The following is a 21935-nucleotide window of genomic DNA, read 5'->3' on the forward strand; positions in this document are numbered from 1 at the left end:
AAAGCTTAGCCATCAGCACGCAGAGGATTCTCAGTAACTGATTTGAGGATATCTCTTGCTGATCCTTCAAGCTTTGCTGAATAAAATCAGGCTTCGTGTACAGCACTACACTGATTCAATGATTTAGAAATTTCAGAACAGAAAGAGGGGTATACATTCATTCATCTCATGGTGAACAAGTTCCCAGAAGGAAACATGCTTTGCTGAGTATGGATTCTTGTTTATAAAAAATGTAAAAAGAAAAAAAATAGAAAACAGAAACAGCTACCCTATACATTATCACTTTATTGAGACATGGCTAGGGAGCTGTAAACATGGGCACTGGTTCTTTTTTCTATTTTTAACAAGAAAAATGTAATAAGTATTCAAATTCCCATTACAAGGTTGTCAGAGCAAAATTAGTACATGATGCGCTCTGAGACATGGATTGTTCAGAATTTACTGACGCGTGAAATCAGAATTAGGCAAAAAGCTAGAATCAGAAAGAAGGCTGGCAAAGACTCATTTGCAACTACAGGGGCATCAATAATGACACCAGCATTATCTAGCCTAGTATTCTCTTGAATTTATGGAATACCTCACAAATTAAAGAGGCTCTCACTAAACATTTTTTAAATCTTAATTTTAAAAGACTGTTTACTGATGTTATGAAATATTTTACCAGGGAGGTGACATTTGACTGAGGAATTTACCCACCAATGTTTGCTCAATGCTAGCTGGTTTCAAATTAGTAGGGAATGTTAAAGAGCCATTTCAAAATCTGATTTATTGGCTCCCAATGTCACTTTGATAGCAACTGCCATAGAGTGATTTAATGTTTGAGTGCGCCATGGTGGAAACAAAATACCAATAGCTACTAATATTGTTCAGGAGCAAAATGAACCACACTCCTATCCCTTTTCACCCCAAGATGACAACTACAATGATACCCTTTCTCAGACTCACCCACCTCTTTTCCAGAATGATGGAGTTAAAAGTGAGATTGAAGAAGTTAGGCCACGTGGAGAGGACCTGGATTCTAAATGCAGATTTCCAGCTTGCCTGCTATTACCTTGGGCAAATCATCCCAGAATTATCTCAGTAATCAACATGTGTATGTAGAAAGCACTCAGGATATTTACACAGATACAAACACCACCAGTGTGTTAATGAGAAACACAGGAGACAGTACCTACCATAGAACCATTTTGGAGCTGGTCAATTAATTCTGGATAACACACCACCAGTAACAAGGGGCAATTAACACATGCCACACCAAAGCAGATGTGCATCCATGACCAGCGAGGCAAATAAACATCTCAAATTTATCTCTCTATATAAATGCATACAGTCCCCTCTCTCCTCACAAATGGGTCTCCTTACCTCTTCTGTTGGCTTTTCTATATGTCTTTCCCCCTGCCACAGAAATAATAATAATAATTATGATATTTGTTAAGCACTTACTATGTGTCAGGCACTGTTACAAGCGCTGGGTAGATGCAAGGTAATCAGCTTGTCCCACCTGGAGCTCACAGTGTTAACCCCCATTTTACAGATGAGGTAACTGAGGCCCAGAGAAGTTAAATGACTTGACCAAATTCACACAGCTGACAAGTGGCGGAGCGGGGATTTGAACCCATGATTTCTGACTCCAAAGCTCGGGCTCTTTCCACTGAGCCACGCTGCTTCTCTACTCACAACAGTCAGGTCTCCACCTGAAAAACTGAGAACTGAAGCAGCGTGGCCTGGGAGTCGGAGGGTCACGGGTTCTAATTCCAGCTCTGCCACTTGTCTGCTGTGTGAGCTTGGGCAAGTCACTTCACTTCTCTGGGCCTCAGTTCCCTCATCTGTAAAAACGGGGATTGAGATTGAGCCCGCTGTTGGGTAGGGACCGTCTCTATATGTTGCCAACTTGTACTTCCCAAGTGCTTAGTAGAGTGCTCTGCACACAGTAAACACTCAATAAATACGATTGAATGAATGTGGGATGGTTTCCAACCTGATTTGCTTTTATCCACCCCAGCGCTTAGTACAGTGCCTGGCACATAGTAGGCCCTTAATAAATACCATCATTATCACAGTACGTGCTCAATAAATACATCTGAATGAATGAACCACATCTGACCTATGACCCTCTGCTTCTCTTGTCCTTAGATTTCCCTTGATAGGCAAAGTAGCAATTCCTTCCTAGAACACTTATGATGGCATTTATTAAGCACCCTAGTCAGAGGAGCAGTTTCTCCCTTTGTTCCCTGTCCAGTTTATCTTCATCACTGAACCTAAATCTGGTCAGTATATCTGACCAGAGCTCATTCTTCTGAGAGTAAACACACCATCTTTGTTCTTGTCCTTGTGAAAGCACAAGTAATGTGAAACCTCTAACATATACTGCAACACTCAGGTCTCGTTTTACACGGTGGTTGCCCATTTGGACACCTCACAAAATGCACAAAAAACACTTCTAACACCCTGGTGCACTGCATCTGAGGGCTTGTGGTGTTGGATGAATGTGACCTAATTCCTCTGCAAATTTCTTGCAAAAACGTATGAAGATTTGTGTGATGGCAGAACTAAGTGAACAGTTACATTCAGCAAGTGCAAGGTTCAGTTTTTCCTTCCAGGATTCATTTCAGAATTTTGCTCTATCATTTAGATCTTCTCCTAGGGTCCTGATAATGATGACCCTGAACCAGAATGAAATTAGGTTACCTAGTCTATTTGTATAATCATACAGACCAGGGCCACAGACTAGGGCCAAGTATTCTGATCAAAGGGCCGTTTCTTAGTTGAGGTTAAATTCTTCATCCCCAAGAGAGAACAGTGTATCTGCTCATACTACGATCGACTACCCCGCTGAAGCAAAATTTACCCATTAGTTCCCAATTTCACATAAAACAAAGCAACTGATAAAGAGAAAATTAAAAAAAACACTGAACAAAAGGTAAAATTTCAATAAGTAACAATCTTGAGATATCAAAGATGCTTACAATCAATATTTAAAACATTATTTGCAGCTATTCTGCTACGTGTCCCATGAGGTAAAATTGATTAGTGCACAAGAAATGCTGACAAAAGGACCTAGAGATATAAAGAATATGGAAATTGAAAATACAAATTAAATTTAAACTGATGAAAACATTAGCTAACATAACTGGTAAAAGAAGACGAGCACATACATACATTTAATGGACGATATTTATTTGATATTTAAATTGTGTTCTTTTTCCTCCACTTGACACTAACTTGCAAAGGCCCAGAATAATGCATGTAGCTTTGAGAATCCCAGTACCAGATAAAGGTCAAAGAATCGAAGAGAATTCAGAGAAGAGTAACAAAAATGATTAAGTAGCTCTAGAAACAGATTCATGAGGCCAGATTAAAACATTAAATATGTATTGCAGGCTAAATTACAATTGTGCAGTGAGGAGAGAGTAAAAGAAAAATAATTACTGTCTACAGTAATTCAAAAGCTGCACACAGAAAAGAGGAAGTAAAATGACTATAAGATCCAAGTGGTTGTAGTGCAGAATAATGGAAATTAAAACGTCCAAAGTAAAATTTGCATTCTATAGAATTTACTGCTGTACTTTGCAAGAGTCCGAGAAGTTATCCTGCATCTTGAGGTATTTAAAATCAGAAGGGACAACTTCCAGTTGCTCCCTCTATTTACCATGTGAGCCCCTTGTGGGACATGGACCGTGTCCAACCCAAAGATCTTTACTTACCATGGCGCTTGGAACATTACTAAACACTTAACAAATATCATAATTATTTTTACTCAACTGCCTTTTCTTAGTGAGTATTTCTGTTGTCATCCAACTTCCTTTCTATTTCCACTTTCCATTGTAGAGGAACAGTACAGTTTTTATTTACTTAAAAGGGGTTGCTTCTAACCTAATCATCTAAAAAAACCCTACTCCCTGATAATTTGTCATTCCACAAGATTTTGCCCAGATCATTTCATGTCAGGGTCACCACAGTGACATTAACTGACAGAAAGGTGAAGCCCAAAGAGTTTGAAGAACAGTTTCGATATGGTGGGAAATGTGTGGTAAGAGCAGCCCAGGATACTTACTAGTAATATTTATCCACAGCCTATTTGGTACAGTACACTGTACAGAGGTGGTGAACATGTTCCCTGCCCACAGTGAATTTAGAGAAACAGCGTGTCTCAGTGGAAAGAGCACGGGCTTTGGAGTCAGAGGACATGGGTTCAAATCCCGGCTCCACCAACTGTCAGCTGTGCGATTTTGGGCAAGTCACTTAACTTCTCTGTGCCTCAGTTACTTCACCTGTAAAATGGGAAGACTGTGAGCCCCCCATGGGACAACTTGATCACTTTGTAACCTCCCCAGAACTTAGAACAGTGCTTTGCACATAGTAAGCGCTTAACAAATACCATTATTATTATTACCTTGTAGACTCATGTTAAATAATGTGCAAGGCTTTTCAATTTATCCAAATTGGGATCAGCCAAATGGCTCCCAAAGTAATCCACACAAAAGGGGCAATTTAATAAATTGCCATTAACTTCACTTGTTTAAATATTTACCATGATTATGGTTTCATTTACCACTGAGAACATTCGAGATACTTTATATTCTGATGGCATAAAACCTCCCTGTTTATAGATGGCAGGCATGGTTTCAAAGATGCCCCCAGGTAGTTGCACACATTTTCTGCTTATTAACTTTTAAACCTTGCAATGGACTTTTTGTACCGAACCTTTTTTCAAGTAGAACACCAGATAGGGTTTTCGCTTTCAATTTATAAAAAAAAAAAAATGACATGGAACTCGTACGAATGATCTGTCAGCAATTTTATCTAATACGAAATCTTAGAAATACAATATACGGGCCAAAAGAAGGATTTCAAGAAATGGTTCTTCTCTTACATTACTCTTGCGAGGACCAATTCTGCTCTTGGAAACTTGCACACAATTGACCTGCTGTCAAAGGGACTTACACACAAGTTATCAGTTTCATTGATAACATACGTGCGTCCTGTCATCTGAAACAATCTGTGAACAGCAGGTTTTAATAACAATACCCTATACATATATACTGACAGGTTTATGCATACATCCCTCAAGTAGTATACTAAAAATACGGGAATTTGTTATTTCTTGAACATATTTCCTTGGCATAGTTTACAAATGCTTCACAAAGGTAAATTAATCTAGAAATTATTTTGTGACCAAAGGCCTATTCTCTCTCAGAACTCAGGAGTCCCCAATTTTTTTTTGTCTTATTACATTATTCAACTAGCTACAGCAATATATACCCAAGCTTCCCAGTTGGGGAGGGAGGCTTGTCTTGTGGTCTTTGGAAATTTTAGAACATCGCAATCTTTGATTTCCATCCACAAGTTGGGCTAAAAAGGTTTTATTATTATTATTATGGTACTCGTTAAGCGCTTACTATGTGCCAAGCACTGCTCTAAGCACCAGGATAGATACAAGGTAATCAGGTGGTCCCAAATAGGGCTCACAGTCTTAATCTCCATTTCCCAGATGAGGGAACTGAGGCCCAGAAAAGAGAAGTGGTTGGCCCAACGTCACACAGCAGACAACTGGCAGAGCCAGGATTAGAACCCATAGCCCCTGCCTGGGAAGCAGCATGGCTCAATGGAAACAGCACGGGCTTTGGAGTCAGAGGTCATGGGTTCAAATCCCAGCTCTGCCAATTGTCAGCTGTGTGACCTTGGGCAAGTCACTTAGCTTCTCTGTGCCTCAGCTACCTCATCTGTAAAATAGGGATTAAGACTGTGAGCCTCATGCGGGACAATCTGATCACCTTGTATCCTCCCCAGTGTTTAGAACAGTGCTTTGCACATAGTAAGCGCTTAACAAATGCCATGATGATGATGATGACTCCCAAACCCGAGCTCTCGCCACTAAACCACGCTGTTAAGCACTGATCTTCACTGCCAGAATTCTTCACCCTCTAATCTACTCATACCAATCTTTGCATTTTCTCCATCTCTTTTTCTTCACCAAAAGTTCTTTTCATCCTAATACTTGTCCTTTACCCTCATCAACTAGCATCTCTCTGTACGGACTTGAGTTCTGTTTGTAAAAATTGTTCTCAGCCGTTGGAAACCCTGGTCACAAGGCAGTCAAGGTGCTACCCCTTCAAATCAGCATTTCTGAAAGCTCATTTTGGGCGGGGAACGTGACTACCAACTCTGTTATATTATATTCTCCCAATTCTTGGTAGAGTGCTCTGCACACAGTAAGCGCTCAATACAACTGATGGATCGATTGCTTGACTGGAGGATGCACACTGCACATTTGGGAAGGGGGAGGCCCAGAAGGAAAGGTTACTGTGGGTGAGGCCGCAAAGATTATTTATGCAGATCAACTTTCGAGGTTTCCTTAAGTGTTCACAGCTAGTTACACACCAAAAAACAAACAAACATACTTAGAGAAGAAAATCAACTTTTGATCCCAGCAGGGAGCAGATACCTTCCTGCACACAAATTATTTAAAGGGATGTAACAGTTTAAATGTGGTTTGTCACCTTTTACATTTTACAAGCAATCTTAGAATTATATTCAAACCCAGAAAGAGGCACACTGCTCAGGGCGGTTCTATTTCAAAGGGTTAGTTAAGATGATTTGTTTGTACTGCTTAAAACATTCTTAAGAGCTTTTTGAGATGTGTCCTGATTTGTGTTTAGAGTAGATGGTGCTTAAAACACTGGGTAGTGCATAGGTATTTGCCTCAAGAGACACATTCCATGGAAGAGGCTGGCCTTAAATACAACTAGGTGTTTGTTCCTAAAACAGCATTCCTGAATATTAGCATTTAAATAACCGGCAAATAATCTGCACACACCTCGCTGTGGTAAATGAGGTGGAACAGGGAGGTGTGAATGTTTGTTGCTGCTAGTTTTTGCCGAAGTCGGTTTATTATTTTTTTTAAAAGGGCTAAATTAGGGGTGGCAATTCGATGAAAAACGCGGTGACAATAAACTAAGAAATGGGGACTCTTTTAGACGACTGCTCCCGTGCCTCCTTCACAGTGGATATAATTGACTCGAGCCACCTGGAGCATGTCAGTAGCTGGAGCGGGACAACTTGCACACACGAAATCCCTGGAATAAAGTTATGGATCAGGAATCTGCCTGCCTTGGCAGCATCGCAAGATCCCAAGAAAAGCAGCATGGCTTAGTGGAAGGAGCCCGGGCTTGCGAGTCAGAGGTCGTGGGTTCTAATCCCAGCTCCACCACTTATCAGCTGTGTGATTTTGGGCAAGTCATTTAATTTCTCCGGGCCTCAGTTACCTCAACTGTAAAATGGGGATTAAGACTGTGAGCTCCTTGTGGGACAACCTGCTTACCCTGTATCTACCCCATCGCTTAGAACAGTGCCCAACACGTAGTAAGCACTTAACAAATATCATTTTTACTATGATTATTATTATTATCCCTTCTAGAGAAGGGTTCCTGTCCTCAGAAGCTGAAGGTGAAAAATTCCTGCTACCGTTCAGCCTGTGGACATTAGGTTTCACTTTTCTGAACAGACTCCAAGTTCTTTCCCAGCTCCAGAACCTGGTCTCCAGTCCAAATTCCTGGAATAGGCTCTCAAGTCTCTCAAGTAACTATTCAAGTTACTACTTAAATTACTACTTAGAGAAGCAGCGTGGTTCAGTGGAAAGAGCATGGGCTTGGGAGTCAGAGATCATGGGTTCTAATTCCTCTTCACCACTTGTCAGCTGTGTGACTTTGGACAAGTCACTTCACTTCTCTGTGCCTGTTACCTTATCTGTAAAATGGGGATTAAGACTGTGAGCCCCACGTGGGACAACCTGATCACCTTGTAACCCCCTTACGCTTAGAACAGTGCTTCACACATTGTAAGCGCTTAACAAATACCATCATTATTATTACTCTGACCCTCTCTCTTTGGGACAGTGTGCAAGTGCTTGCTGACTTTGGAGTCAGTGGTCATGGGTTCAAATTCCGGTTCCGCCAATTGTCAGCTGTGTGACTTTGGGCAAGTCACTTAACTTCTCTGTGCTTCAGTTACCTCATCTGTAAAATGGGGATTGACTGTGAGCCCTCCGTGGGACAACCTGATCCCTCTCTAGCCTCCCCAGGGCTTAGAACAGTGCTTTGCACATAGTAAGCACTTAGTAAATGTCATTATTATTATTGAGACAAATAAATATGATTTAATGAATGAACTTAGTATAGTACAGTAGGTGCTCAATAAACACCATTGCTGTGGAAAACAAATATTTTCAAACGCTAAAACCTAAAGTAGTAAACATTATGCTGATGCTCAGGCATTACTCTTAAAACAAAGATCTTCTGAAGGAATTGATCGTGCCATTTTTCCCCCTCAGAGTCAAGGTTAACATTGTTTTTGTGCTCTAATTGGTAACCAGCCTTCGAATTCCCATTCTGAGCCGCCACAGTTAAATTAGATCATGATTTATGCAAATACTGAAAAGAAGTGAAGGTGTGACTCTCAGAGGAAGATAAGAATTCTGCCATAAAGTACCTTTTTCTAAATGTCCTCACAATCTCCTCTCTCCACTACTTTATGTTCACTAAAGAGTCACTTGGGGAGGTGGGGGAGATCAGTCAGTAGCATGTACTTAGATACTTGAATTCCCGAGTATTTTAGATGTAGTTTCTATTAAGGACACATTAAGCTGAAAGTTGCAGTCTGGGGGGCCTTAAGAAAAAAAAAGCCTTTAAGCAACTAATGACTTGTTCAAGTTGTGCCTATGTGGAACACATACTAGGGAACTCGGGTAGTAATTTATAGGAACTGCAGTAAATGAACCGTAGTTAGAAGTATAATTTATGAACTGTTAGCTAAACTGATAATTAGCTCGAGATGTAAAGGCACAAACTGGAGGTGTTCATAGCACAACTGAGCAAGGATTTTTGTCATCATTACTACACTAAAATCACTGAGGTTTCAGTACTATCGTCTCCTGGGTGTGGGTGAACTATTTGGTTCTCTACCTGAAAGTGAAGAAAAAGGAAGGAACTGAAAAAGGAGCCACAAAGTAAGAAAAGGGAAAGCAAAATAATATTACACTTTTAAAAAGGAGAATCTTAGTGTTCAGAGTCTAGAGAAATCTTCAAATTCCAGTGAAAGAGAAATTGATGTCCCCAGAGTGGTTTGCCACTGTGTTAAAGTTTGGGAAAATAAAGGAGAAAATCCTTTTTGAGAATGGAGGTCATTAATGCTAACGGAAGAAAGTACTTTATTATCTTTTTAGATGTATTCTCAAATGCTCATTTAAAATAGAGTCCTCTATTGTGAAGCAAAAGCTGGAATAGTTATTAATACTGTTGACTAATACTCTCCAATTTGCATCTCTAGTGTTCTCTAATGTACCAGCAATCTACAATATTTTAAGATGTCAGATTAAATACAGATATGATATGTCATTTTTTTTGCAACAATTGAGAGATCTCTGTTGTTGACCTTTTGGGCTTTTAATAATAATTATAATAATTGTGTTATTTGATAAATGCTATGTGCAAAGCACTTTACTAAGTGCTGCGGTAGATACAAGGTAATAAGATCAGACCCAATCCCACAATGGGTTACAGTCTAAGGAAGAGGGTGGAAAGGAACTGAATCTCCATTTTACAGATGGGGAAACAGAGGCACGGAGAAGTTAATTGACTTGCCCATGATTATACAGCAGGCACTTAGCTGTAGGCTCTGATTGCCATTATTTTGATCTATTGTCTTTTGGCCTCTGAGTTTCAGTTAGGCCCCAACCATCTTCACTGCTCTGTCTTTGCAGTTTGGTTTAGCTGTTGGCTGGAAGAATACTGGGCTGGATGCAAGGTGGGTCTGATCAGGTAATGAAATGTCTTGAAGCTGTCAGTGATCTATTTGCAAATATCCTTGTCTGTGGGGCTTGGAGAGGATGCTACAGAAAGTGAAACTGACCTAAGGGTCCCCCTTTAGCAGAAAAGGCCAAGGTTGGGATCCACAATCTTGGTGACACTGTACACTCCCAAGGATGTCCTTTGTTGAGCTCTTTTTTTCCTCATTTGTGTGCTTAATGATGTTTGCACGTTTGCTTCCTTGCATCCTGGCCCTTTCAAAGATTCTGCCCACCTTTCTTCAATGCACAGCCCAGTACTGGTCTTCCAGCAGCAACTATCAGCCAGTTTTCAGCTGAGATGCAGCTCTTTGTCTAAGACTTTATCTTAGCAGGCCTTGTTCCTAATTTGTACCATTGAAATGTATTTATAATGCTGAGTTAATCCTAGTTAGAAGCAGCCTGGGCAAGGGGATAGAGCCTGAGAGTCGCAAGAACCTGGGTTCTAATTCGGTCTCTGCCATTTGTCTGCCATGTGACCTAGGGCTAGTCACTGAACTTCTCTACAGTTATGTCATTAGTAAAATGGGAATTAATAATAATAATAATAATAATGATGGCATTTATTAAGAACAGTGCTTTGCACATAGTAAGCGCTTAACAAATGCCATTATTATTATTATTATTATTATTAAGTACTTACTATGTGTAAAGCACTGTTCTAAGCGCTGGGGAGGTTACAAGGTGATCAGGTTGTCCCACGGGGGGCTCACAGTCAATCCCCATTTTACAGATGAGGTAACTGAGGCACAGAGAAGTTAAGTGACTTGCCCAAAGTCACAAAGCTGACAGTTGGCAGAGCCAGCATTTGAACCCATGACCTCTGACTCCAAAGCTCATGCTCTTTCCACTGAGCCTCGCTGCTTCTCACTGTGAACTAAGACTGTGAATTAAGACTGTGAACCTGATGTAAGACACAGACTGTGTCCAACCTGATCTAGTCCAGCATTTTGTGCAGTTCCTGGCACATAGTAAGCACTTAAATACCATTAAAAAAAAATGAATCCTTACTGTGTATGGACATAAGTCCTGGCTAACAGGTTTTTGGGTCACTGGCACTGCTTTTTGACAACTGACATTTATCCTTTGATTGACACCTTAAGATGACAGCACTGAAGGCTCTTCAATACTGTTGGTTGAGAAATATGCCAGCCATACAAAACAATTAACAATGAAGGTAAATGACAGAATAAAGGTGGCCTGAAAATTCATCTTGTCCATCTTCATCTAGTCCAACTTAACACTCAATATCCCTCTTACTGTCCCTCAATTTCACTTTCCTTTCAGCTACGACTACCTAATCATATCCCAAACCATTGAAAATCCATTTCTTTTTTCAAAATTTCCAGATTGAATATTTCCTGTTTTTCCTCATAGGTCTGAGAAGCTTCAAAAAAAAGGTAAATAAGGAAATCAGTTTCTGAATATCTGAATGCTCTTTTTCATTTCGTTGTTTCCTCTGACACCAGGGAAAGACAGTATAGCTAATTTCTAACTAATTTCTGACTAAGATCTGCATTGTTTTATGGTCTTAATATTTAAAAGACATTGTCACAGAGGAAGCAACAAACAGCATCTTCATTAGCAAACACAGCATGGAAGTTGAAACAAAGGGGCAAAAAACAAGACCTTAATTATAGCTATGAATTCTTTTTCTCCCCAAGAAAAGGTAAGAAGAGACTTTTCTTCAGTAACATTGTTCTCCTGGGCTCCCATAAAGAATATCCTTTTTCCATAGATAGTGTTAATTAGTTGGTGTGAACTCGAGCATTGATGCCTGATAAACTACAGCATGAACCTTCATTGAGAATAGACAGATGGGCACCTGAACTGCAATTTTCTGGGTGTGCTCACTGAGCAGGTAAAAAAACAATTCCCTTACACCAGCAGACTTTCAGCCTATTAAAGTTGGAGAAAATCTTTTGAGATAGTAAGGAAAGCTATAAAAAAAACTTACTGGTCTCTTTCTTGCAGAAATATCCAAGCGCACTGTCCCAATAGAGGCAATTTTTATTTATTCACTCATTCAATTGTATTTCTTGAGCACTTACTGAGTGCAGAGCACTGCACTAAGCGCTTGGGAGAGTACAATACAACAATAAACAGACATGAACTTCCAAGTTAGCCCTTTAAATGGAGGGAGAACTGTTTTTAAACTACTCTGGAATTTCAAAAAATGTCAGAAATTCACAAATAGCAAGGACAAAGAGTGAGGTGTATGTAACTCCAGCTTCTTCTGACTAGCTGCAATTTTCTTTATGACAAATAAAGAAAGTTGAACAAGGAATAATGGAGACAATATTTTTGCACTGCTGGAGAGTTTTCCAGTGATTGTATTTTAATAATAATTAATGGCCATGTAATGGAAATAATGAGCTGGAGTGAAAATCCAATATGAATTTAATGAGCAGGACAGTTTGAACCAGAGGAGAGAGAAAAAAACAAATGAATAAAAAGACTTGGGAGGCTTTTTACTAACTAGGATTCCTTAAACACATTAGTTGAAAAATCAGGTAAAGTCAGTCAAATTAAAGGATGTGTAAATGATGCATTTGGTAGGTGACCTTCAAACACAGGAAAGATAGTGTTTTAACTATGTTGTCTTGCAGTGGGACTTAGTTATTTTACTTGTTAAAGAGTAAAAATGTTTAACAGGACCTAACTGTTTTGGGTGACGGAATGTCTGTTACAGTATACTCTCAGTAAATTCGGTGACTTACAGTGCTCAGTAAATACAATTGACTGATTGATTAACAACTCCTCTACCTCTCAGCAGGGCTACAGCAAGGATTTAGTGAACCCAGGATGGAGGAGGTTTGACAGGTCACCTCAGAGTAAAGTTGGTTCCTTGCCCCTTGTCTCGGATCATGGGCCCAACTGCCTCTGATTACAAGGACACTTCCCTGGGACTTCTGCCAGGGAGCCATTTTTAGCTTCTTTATGGAACTGATAGAGATAGAAGCAAGAGGAGGAATTTTTGGGATGGTGAGAGTTGTGAGTGGAGGAGTGGAAAGTGGTAGGAACTTAGGGTGCCAAGGGTAGGGGCAAAGCTCCTTTTGTCCAGTGGACAAAGAGGCCCGATTCTCTATGAATCTATTTTTTTTTAAGCTTTAAATGGATAGACACTTTCCTCATATATTCCTTTTACAAGTAGGGCAGAACTTGAGCGCTTCAGATAATACAAATTAGAATTTTAATTTTTTTTAAACTATCAGTTTTACAAAAATTCCCCCAGGGTTTGACATTGAAGAATGAAAGCTTAATTAATCTGACCCCACTGATTCCACCCAGGAGGGTAGTAGCTGTAAGTGCTCATGGGAACTTTGACTTTCTAGCCTGACTAGAGGTGAGAATTCCAAAGTCAGTCAATCAAGCAATAGTACTTACTGCCACGTTAGATTGAGGAAGAGTGTACCTTCAGAGCCTAAATTGATCAAAGCGCTACTTTTCTTTTAGCAATTCTAAGGGTGGCGCAAGATGGAATAAGCTAAATGGCTTTCTGCATTCATTCATACTATGTACCTCACAGTTAAAAATTCAATTGTTCTCTCATTTCTGTAAATATTGTTGAATGCATTTCCAATGTTGAAAATCTTCTATGCAGTTGCAAGGATGTGCAGTGTGAAGTCATATAGTAATGCAAAGCAATGTGTTGTTTATTAGTTTTTAAGAAAGGCCCTTATAAACAATGCCACAGCAAGGGATCTAAGTGTACTTTGACATACAGTACACCTACCTTCCTTAGTAATGCTGAATTAAAATCAGGATGTGACAATGCTCAATTCTAAAATATATTCTTTTAAAATCTTAAGTATTGTCCCAAAAGCTCCTCTCGGGTCACATCTGGAGAGTTTCCAGTACTCCACCAGTCTCGACTATGGAAGGGAGAGTGAGGCAGAGGCATATCCATTCCATTCCTAGCTTGAGTGGAAGGCAATCTGCTACAAGTCAAAACTCACCTGTGCTGGGCAGCAGAGGCATGGGAGAGAGTCAAGGGGGGTGACTCAGGTTTACTACATGGAAGGAGGCAAAGGTAAACCACTTCTGGATTTTTAACAAGAAAACACCATGGATACACTACCAGAACAATTACAGATGGAGAGTGGGGCGTTCTGGGAGAGATGTGTCCATGGCGTCGCTATGGGGCAAAGGCAACTTGACGGCATGATAAGACACTGTCCCAAAGAGACTGCAACTCACAAGTAGAACAACCTCTCACATAAAACAACATATTCTCCATTTCTCAAGACTAGAATAATATTTTCTCACTTTTCCTTCCAAATGCATATGAAGAGAATAAAATGAGGGGGTGGGGGGTACCATATGAGGGAAAAAATCAGCTCAAACTATTCAAGCTTCAAAAAGGATTATTCCATATTTACTTCAGTGAAATCTCAGTTCAGTTGTTACTCTATTCAGACATGTTCACTACTGCTATTACCTAAATATACAGGAAAAACCATTTTTAAAGAATTAACCTGAGCTTGGGAGACTTCTGCAAGCAATTACTTGAAGAAAAGATTGACACATCCAAATGCTAGTGTTGTGTGAAGAGATAGTTTTATATTAGATTGAAGGAGATGTAATAATAACACAATGTAATAATTCTAGTTAAAAAAGACAATAAAAAAGACTCAAACTCCCAACCTGGGGTTAAGTGTCTCATTTGCTTTGGCTAGGGAGCAGGATCTACCGAATGGGAAAAGTCAATCTTTTCAAATGTTTAGATTTTAATGGCAAAACCAAAGCACAGAAATGGCATTCCCAGTTAATCATAACAAAAGTGAATTTGCTTCTACTAATGCCATCAGAGCTGCCTCAAGGGCTGCATGGAGTCTAAGGCAAAAATGTCTGATGTGGGGCTATAAATCTGATGGTCAATTAGCCAGTTGGTCATAATTATTGGGCACTTACTATGTGCAGAGCACTATTCTAAGTGCTTGGGAGACTACAATGCAACAATAGACAGACATACTCCCTGCCCATGACGAGTTTACAGTCTAGAGGATGGGGGGGATGGGTGGGTGGAGAAGGGGTGTTTGAAGATCAGGACAATTTCTAATGTGGTTGTTCCACTTGGTAAAATGTTCCTTCTTTCTCTTCTTTCCACCTCCCAGGACCAGTCGGCTAGGTTGACTGTGAGCACAGGGGTTCTGCATTGCTCATTTTATCCCCAACTGAGTGTTCTGCACCCATTATGGGTAACAACAGACATCCTAAAACACAGGACCCAGGTGGGGGGGGGGGGGGGTTCCACCAATTGGTTTAATAAAAGGGGTCAGGACACAGTCCTTAATGCAGCACATACATTTCAGTGACAATGTAAGAATTTCCAATAGCTTTTAGTAATCCCTTCGTTAAACCAATCATAATAATTTTTTCCTTATGCAAAAGGAAAAAAATTATGTACTCTGGTTAGAGTTACTGTCAATGCAGCTCAAAGGTACATGATTACCTCAGTGAATAACCTTAGCACAGTTTGATATTGAATAGGCAGTGGTTTAAATTAGATTTCCAACACTGATCAGGGAAGATCTTACTGGGGAAAAAAAAGCCAAGGGAGGTAACAGAAGCACTGATTAATTGCATACACCCCATGACCTGATATCTTGACTCTATTAATGTCTTTGGTGATAATTTCAAATTACTGGACACACAGCATCACTCTGCACAAGATGGCATCAAGTAGGACTACCCTAAAACCCCTGAAATAATTTCATGTGATGATCCCCATGTTCTCACCTAGGTGATGCCATTATCACCTTCAAACTTTTCACCTCAGAAACCACTTAAAATGTCAAACGTTTCCTTTTTCCAAAAACAGGGTAAAGCGAATGTGTAGTGAAGAAGGAAAAGTGTTAATATCAGAATGCTTATTAATATTCCTGTTGAAACCTTTAGAAAAATTCCTCTTGCAATTCATGATGACAGTACCGTCATCTCTTGAGTGCAATTGTTAGCGATGCCACTCTATCAAACCTCTAGCCTATACAGCCAAACTATACCCCCCTCCTCCAAGATCACCAGCATCTCTTCGCCACATGGAAACCATAAGACCACAAAGCAGGAATTAAGTTATTGAACAGGCTTCTAACCTTTTGCTCTCTCTGACTGCTTTGTCTCCTTTCTTCCAAGAGATAGTTGGCTTTGGAGAGGCCTGGGGCTTGCATTCTATGATGACTTCTTGGCCTTTGGTAATAACTATTGTTTGCTTCAGTTGATTTAATGCAAACGTGGGTGCAGAGGCTGTTAGAAAGAGATAGAGAAACACAATGGTGGCTGTCCATTTCAATAAGTGGCTGCAGCTCATTTATTTTCCGTTTTTCTTTCAGAAACAATTCTAATACAAATTATTTGACATTTATACAACAGAAGGCTTGTCCATCAACTAACAGAAAAAGGAGAAAGTGAAATTTAATTGACCTTACTAGCCACAATTTCATCTGGCTATATTATTAATTGTGTTAGTTATACCAACCATCAGCTAATGCTAGGGTCTGTGAAAACAAATTAAAGGCAGAGACTATTAAACCAAATAATTTCAAAAACAGGATTAAATCTGAAACTGGCAAGTGAACACTCTGGCCCTTATGTTCAGAGGACTAGAAAGCTAAAATTGCTCTTGGAAAAGGAAGCTAAAGATGGGTCATGTTTAATTTAGAATGCTTAAATTCGTACATATGAAGAAAACTTCATATTCACTGTTGGGATTTATGAGCAGGCATCAGAAGTCTGAAGTTTTTAGAAATATAAATTCTGAAGAATCGTGTGTTGTTCCTGCTTTGTGGATTACTCTCGTGGCCTATAAAATCTTACTGAAGGCACATCTCCTCCAAGAGGCCTTCCCAAACTAAGCCCCACTTTTCCTCATCTCCTACTCCCTTCTGCGTTGCCCGGACTTGTTCCCCTTGCTCTCTCTCCCCACAGCCCCAAAGAATTTATGTACATATCTGTAATTTTATGTATTTTTTTACTTATGTCTGTCTCTCCCACCCCACTGTAGACTGTAAGCTCCTTGTGGGCAGGGAATTTCACTGTGTTTATTGTTGTACTTTACTTTCTCAGGTGCTTAGTACAGTGCTCTGCACACAGTAAGTGCTTATTAAATATGATTTAATGAAAGAATGAATGAATGACACGAAAATCCTGAAAAGTGTTTTCTTTGCCATTTCCTGGGAATTCACCATCCTTAAATAGCGTACGTCGAGTTCCTTGTTTGGGTGCCAAATTAGGTATTATTAGGCCATATCTACACTAGTCAAACAGTTATATTCTTACCCTATTTGACTCTAAATGTTTTCCCATTTTTAATAATCTGTCAATTAATGGTATTTGTTGAGGGCTAACTGTGTGCAGGGCACTGTTCTAAGCACTTGGGAGATTACAATAAAATTGGTAGACATAACCCGTACCCTCAAGGATTTTACAATCTAGGCAGGGGGACTCAGACATGAAATAAATGACAGAGAGGAGAACATAGGTGATGTAGGGATGAGGTGAGCAACACGATAATAGGATTCTAGTAGTGCCCTTGCTCACACAGCTGTAAGTAAATGGTTCTAGAGAGAGTTAGAGAGATGATGGAAATTTCTTGGATTGAGTGTGAAGAGATGAGGGTGGTGCTACCTAATTTCTATTCTTAAAACAATGCCTTAGAACAGAACAATTTAAAAAAAGGCCATTTCAACTTTCTCAACAAATGAAGAAGGAACATCTCCAAAGAAAAGATGATATGGAGGATATTTTGCTATGCATGAAAAGTGCTAAATCAGCTGAGAAAAAATGTCTACCATCTTTTTAAAATAATGAATATATAAAGAGCTGTTCAGTTAAAGAAACTTACTACTCTTTAGACAAGGGATCTAGGGACCAAGTGAGCAACTGTGTACATATTCATGCAAAAGAGCCTGGCTTACCTAAAATCTTGAGTTCAGCATTAGCATAAATGGTTCCATATTTATTTTCTGCCAAGCACTGGTACATCCCAGCATCTGACTGATTCACATTATGGATCATCAAAACACCATTAGCCATCTCAATTCCACTCTGTAATGGAATAAAAAAGCAGGTCAACAAAGTGAACAAATGATGTACCTCCTAAGCACCTAAAGTGTTTTTTAAATCACAAAAAATATGGTATTTGTTCTGTGCTTACTACTACTACTAATAATAATGGCATTTATTAAGCACTTACTATGTACCAAACACTGTTCTAAGTGCTGGAGTAGCACTGACAATTTTATGCAAACTATATAAAGATAATAATAATAATGGCATCTGTTAAGCGCTTACAATGTGCAAAGCACTGTTCTAAGCTCTGGGGGGGATACAGGTGATCAAGTTGTCCCACGTGGGGCTCACAGTCTTAACCCCCATTTTACAGATGAGGTAACTGAGGCACAGAGAAGTTAAGTGGCTTGCCCAAGGTCACATTTTGTTAAGAACTAGGATTTCTGGAGATCCCACCTATTTGGGACTGTCTTGTGTTTCTGCCTTACTCCTGATTCTTTCTAGAAAGGTGTGTCAGCAGAGGACTTGCATTTGTCTTGTATTTGAATGATAATAGAACTGGTCTCTCTCATTTTCAAAACTGAAACCTGGCACATTCATTTTTGGTTAATCCCTGAGTGGCTGTAGCCAATATATATTGTCTTGATTAGAATTCTCATTAACTATTTGCTATAACTGTCATTTTGAACCTTTATTTCTCTGGCACTGTTTTGCTTTGTTTAGAGATTTTTGATGACAATTTCCCTCATATGTGCTGTATATGCGTGGCTCAGTGGAAAGTGCCTGGGCTTGGAAGTCAGGGGTCATGGGTTCTAATCCCAGTTCTGTCACATGTCTGCTGTGTGACCTTGGGCAACTCAACTTCTCTGAGCCTGTTACCTCATAAAATGGGGATTAAAACTGTGAGCCCCACGTGGGACAACTTGATCACCTGTATCCCCCCCAGAGCTTAGAACAGTGCTTTGCACATTGTAAGTGCTTAACAGATGCCATTATTATTATTATCTTTATATAGTTTGCATAAAATTGTCAGGACTATCAAGTGGAAGGAATTATGCCTTAGATGCACAAGGTATGAACTGAAATTGGTTTAAACCAGGAGGGGTGAAACTTTAATGCTCTCAATCTAATTCCAATTTTTCTTTTTCCTAAAGAATAAACACACCATATAATTTAGTGGTCAGAAAATATTTCCTTGATCAAAAGAAGCTCTCTACTAGGAGCCACAAATGCTGCAAGCTTCAAGTAGAGTGCATTGTGTATGTATGTATTGACATTTCTGTAGCCTTGAATTGCTGTGACTGATTGGAGCTACTATGTTACCGTCACTTTCATCAGCACCTTTGATTGCTTTAATGATATATTATTAGACTGTATCATTTACTACGTTTGAATAATGCAGGTAGATACTAGTGACAAAACAACCCTCTGTCAAAGCACTAGGGAATAAGTGGGATAGATGCTACGTAAATACAACAAAAAAGCAAATTATTATGTTTCCTTTCTGAGAGTCTAATTTGAATATTATAAATTCTAATTATGATTCTAATTAGAATATTATGAATATTTGAATATTGAACTGTCAGCGGTGCTACATTCACTTAACTGGTTTTAAGCACAAGATGACATAAAGGGTGCAGAAACCTACCCGAGTAAAGAAAAATAGTCATTTATGCCATTACCAGTACCACCACAGGAAAAAAGTGACTTTTGAAAAACTGCATAATTTACTTATTTTTGGAGAGCAAAAATGTTCATTAAGGAGAAACTTAAATCCTATACATGCTGTCTAGTGCAGATATCTTGTGAATCCCTCTAAAATATATGGGAACATTTTTATGTCCCTCTTGAGGGATTATCATTTTAGGCTCACAGATATGTAAAGTGCTTCAAGACAACTTTTTTCAACATCTCTACCTCAGTGCTTCGTTCAGTATTCTGTAGAAAGTAAATACTTAATAAATGGAATAATCAATATCTTTTGGCATCTCAGTTATTAGAGATTAAGAAATGAAGTTATTAGATGAGAAGTGAAAAAGGAACAGAGGAAAATCCCAATCTTAAAAGATCATTCATTTGGCAGTTTTTCATTCCACAGTAAGCAGTGTCTACCATATTCTGTTTTCCAGAAAATAGCTAAAAAGTCTCCCGATGAAATTTGGGAAAAAAACTAGTTCACATTTGCCTTATTGCAAAAACCTCAGAGTTCTCATGGGCAGACAATAATCACTACTAGAGTCAATTCAAGTTTAAAATAACATGTAATGGAACAATCATTTAATCAGTGACATTTGAGCACTTTTTATATTACTGAAGTGCTCAAGAAAATACAATAGTGTTGGTAGATATAATCTCAGCCTCAAGGAGTTTATAATATAGTGGTTATACTTATAGCTAATTTTCTTTTCCAATATTTTAGAGTATATGCTTGAGATTGCTGATCCCATGGGAAGAAACTATATCAATCAGATTAAATGAGAAGCAGTGTGGTTTGGTGGATAGAGAACGGGTCTTGGAGTAAGAAGGACCTGGGTTCTAATCCCAACTCTGCTCCATGTTTGCTATATGACCTTGGAAAAGTCACTTCACTTCCCTTTGCCTCAGTTACCTCATCTGTAAAATGGGGATTAGAAATGTGAGCCCCAGGTGGGACAGGGACTGTGTAAAACCTGATAACTTGTAGATACCCTATTGCTGAGAACAGTGCTTGGCACATACGAAGCACTTACCAAGTACTATTGTTAAATGGCCACGATGGGCTTATTTCTATTTCTTGACGGTAAATCTGCAGGCTAATTTCCAACAGTACCTGTGGCCAGAGGGGAAGTCCATTCTTCAACCAACGAATCGTGGGTCTTGGCTTTCCAATGGCTTTGCATTCCCATCGTAGAGGGCTGCCACTGTCTAAATGCGTATCATTAAGTTTCTCTACCCAGTGGGGATAGGCTGTAAGAAACATAGTTAATTGCTATTAAATACTCTTCATTAATTAAGCCATTCCATCAATCATATTTGTTCAATCAATCATATTTATTGAGCACTTTTTCTGTGCAAAACACTGGCCTAAGCACTTGGAAGAGTACAATATAACAATAAAAAGAAACATTCCCTGAACGAGCTTATGGTCTTAGTGCTTATTATGTGCAGAGCACTGTACTAAGTGCTTGGGAGAGTACAATATAACCAAATTGAGAGACAAGTTCCCTACCCACAGAAAACTTCTTTTAATTCATTCTTGTAAAGCTTATTCTTCATAGGTGCGTGTGTGTGACACACACACAATCACACCTCTTATGAAGTGAAACAAAACTTAAAGATGGTAGGAGAGAGTACAGGAAGTCTGGTAAATTGGCACCAGAGCTATTCTACTTCTGATAGAATTGTTTATGTAATACTAAAGAATATAGTTGATTGTGACAGTTTATGGGATTAAGTTGGGTTATCCTATTTTAGGAACACTTGGCTCTATGCTTCTTGGTGCCTTGGCTTAAAGAATAACAACTGTGGTCAGACAAAAAAACTCCTCACAGACATGTTTGTACTTAATTTATGCAAAAGCTTGCCATATATTCTGCTATGGAGTTTCTAGTCATAGCTTCAAGATTTTTAGGGGCTGCAACCAGAAATTGTAATATCAAGAAATTATGTCTATAACCACCCCTATCCCATTGCCATGCTCAAAGTGACAACGATGCTAAAAGTGCCAACATTTAGAACTCAAGCGCTTCTCCAAATTCAGGGCTTTGCATATTCCCACATCTATATGTTTTCTTTTAAAAGCAAAGGCCAAAGGCAATACTCTTGAGCTCCATGTAACTCTGAATGTAATAACCATAATACAGAGTCAAAATATAGAAAAAATCTGATCTGTAGAATAGGGAATCAATAAACACTCTAAAGAATTAAGAATCTGAGTTGGACCAAATTTAAATAAGAAATGCTACCATTGACTTTGTTTTCGACAAATTATCACTGAAAGATTTTGGTCACTGGGACCCACACGTCTTTAAACTTAGTAACAAAGGCTCAGCAGCTGTACCATGGCATGGTTACTATTTATATAATGTACATGAACACGAGTTCA

The 21935-nt window shown here is 39.1% G+C and overlaps 1 protein-coding gene across 4 annotated transcripts in view; it reads right to left on the reverse strand.

Moving 5' to 3' along the window:
* Window positions 1–21935, reverse strand: part of CNTN5 (contactin 5) — a 665146-nt gene that overhangs the window by 100766 nt on the left and 542445 nt on the right. For all 4 annotated transcript variants that reach the window (XM_038761846.1, XM_038761848.1, XM_038761845.1 and 1 more), the window contains 3 exons: window positions 20661–20797; window positions 17758–17887; window positions 15937–16087 (listed from right to left, as the gene is read on the reverse strand). In XM_038761846.1, coding sequence (XP_038617774.1) covers window positions 15937–16087; window positions 17758–17887; window positions 20661–20797 — 418 coding nt within the window. The remainder of the gene's footprint in view (window positions 1–15936; window positions 16088–17757; window positions 17888–20660; window positions 20798–21935) is intronic.

The sequence above is a fragment of the Tachyglossus aculeatus genome, chromosome 20, assembly GCF_015852505.1.
Source record: "Tachyglossus aculeatus isolate mTacAcu1 chromosome 20, mTacAcu1.pri, whole genome shotgun sequence".
NCBI classification, from domain to species: Eukaryota; Metazoa; Chordata; class Mammalia; order Monotremata; family Tachyglossidae; genus Tachyglossus; species Tachyglossus aculeatus.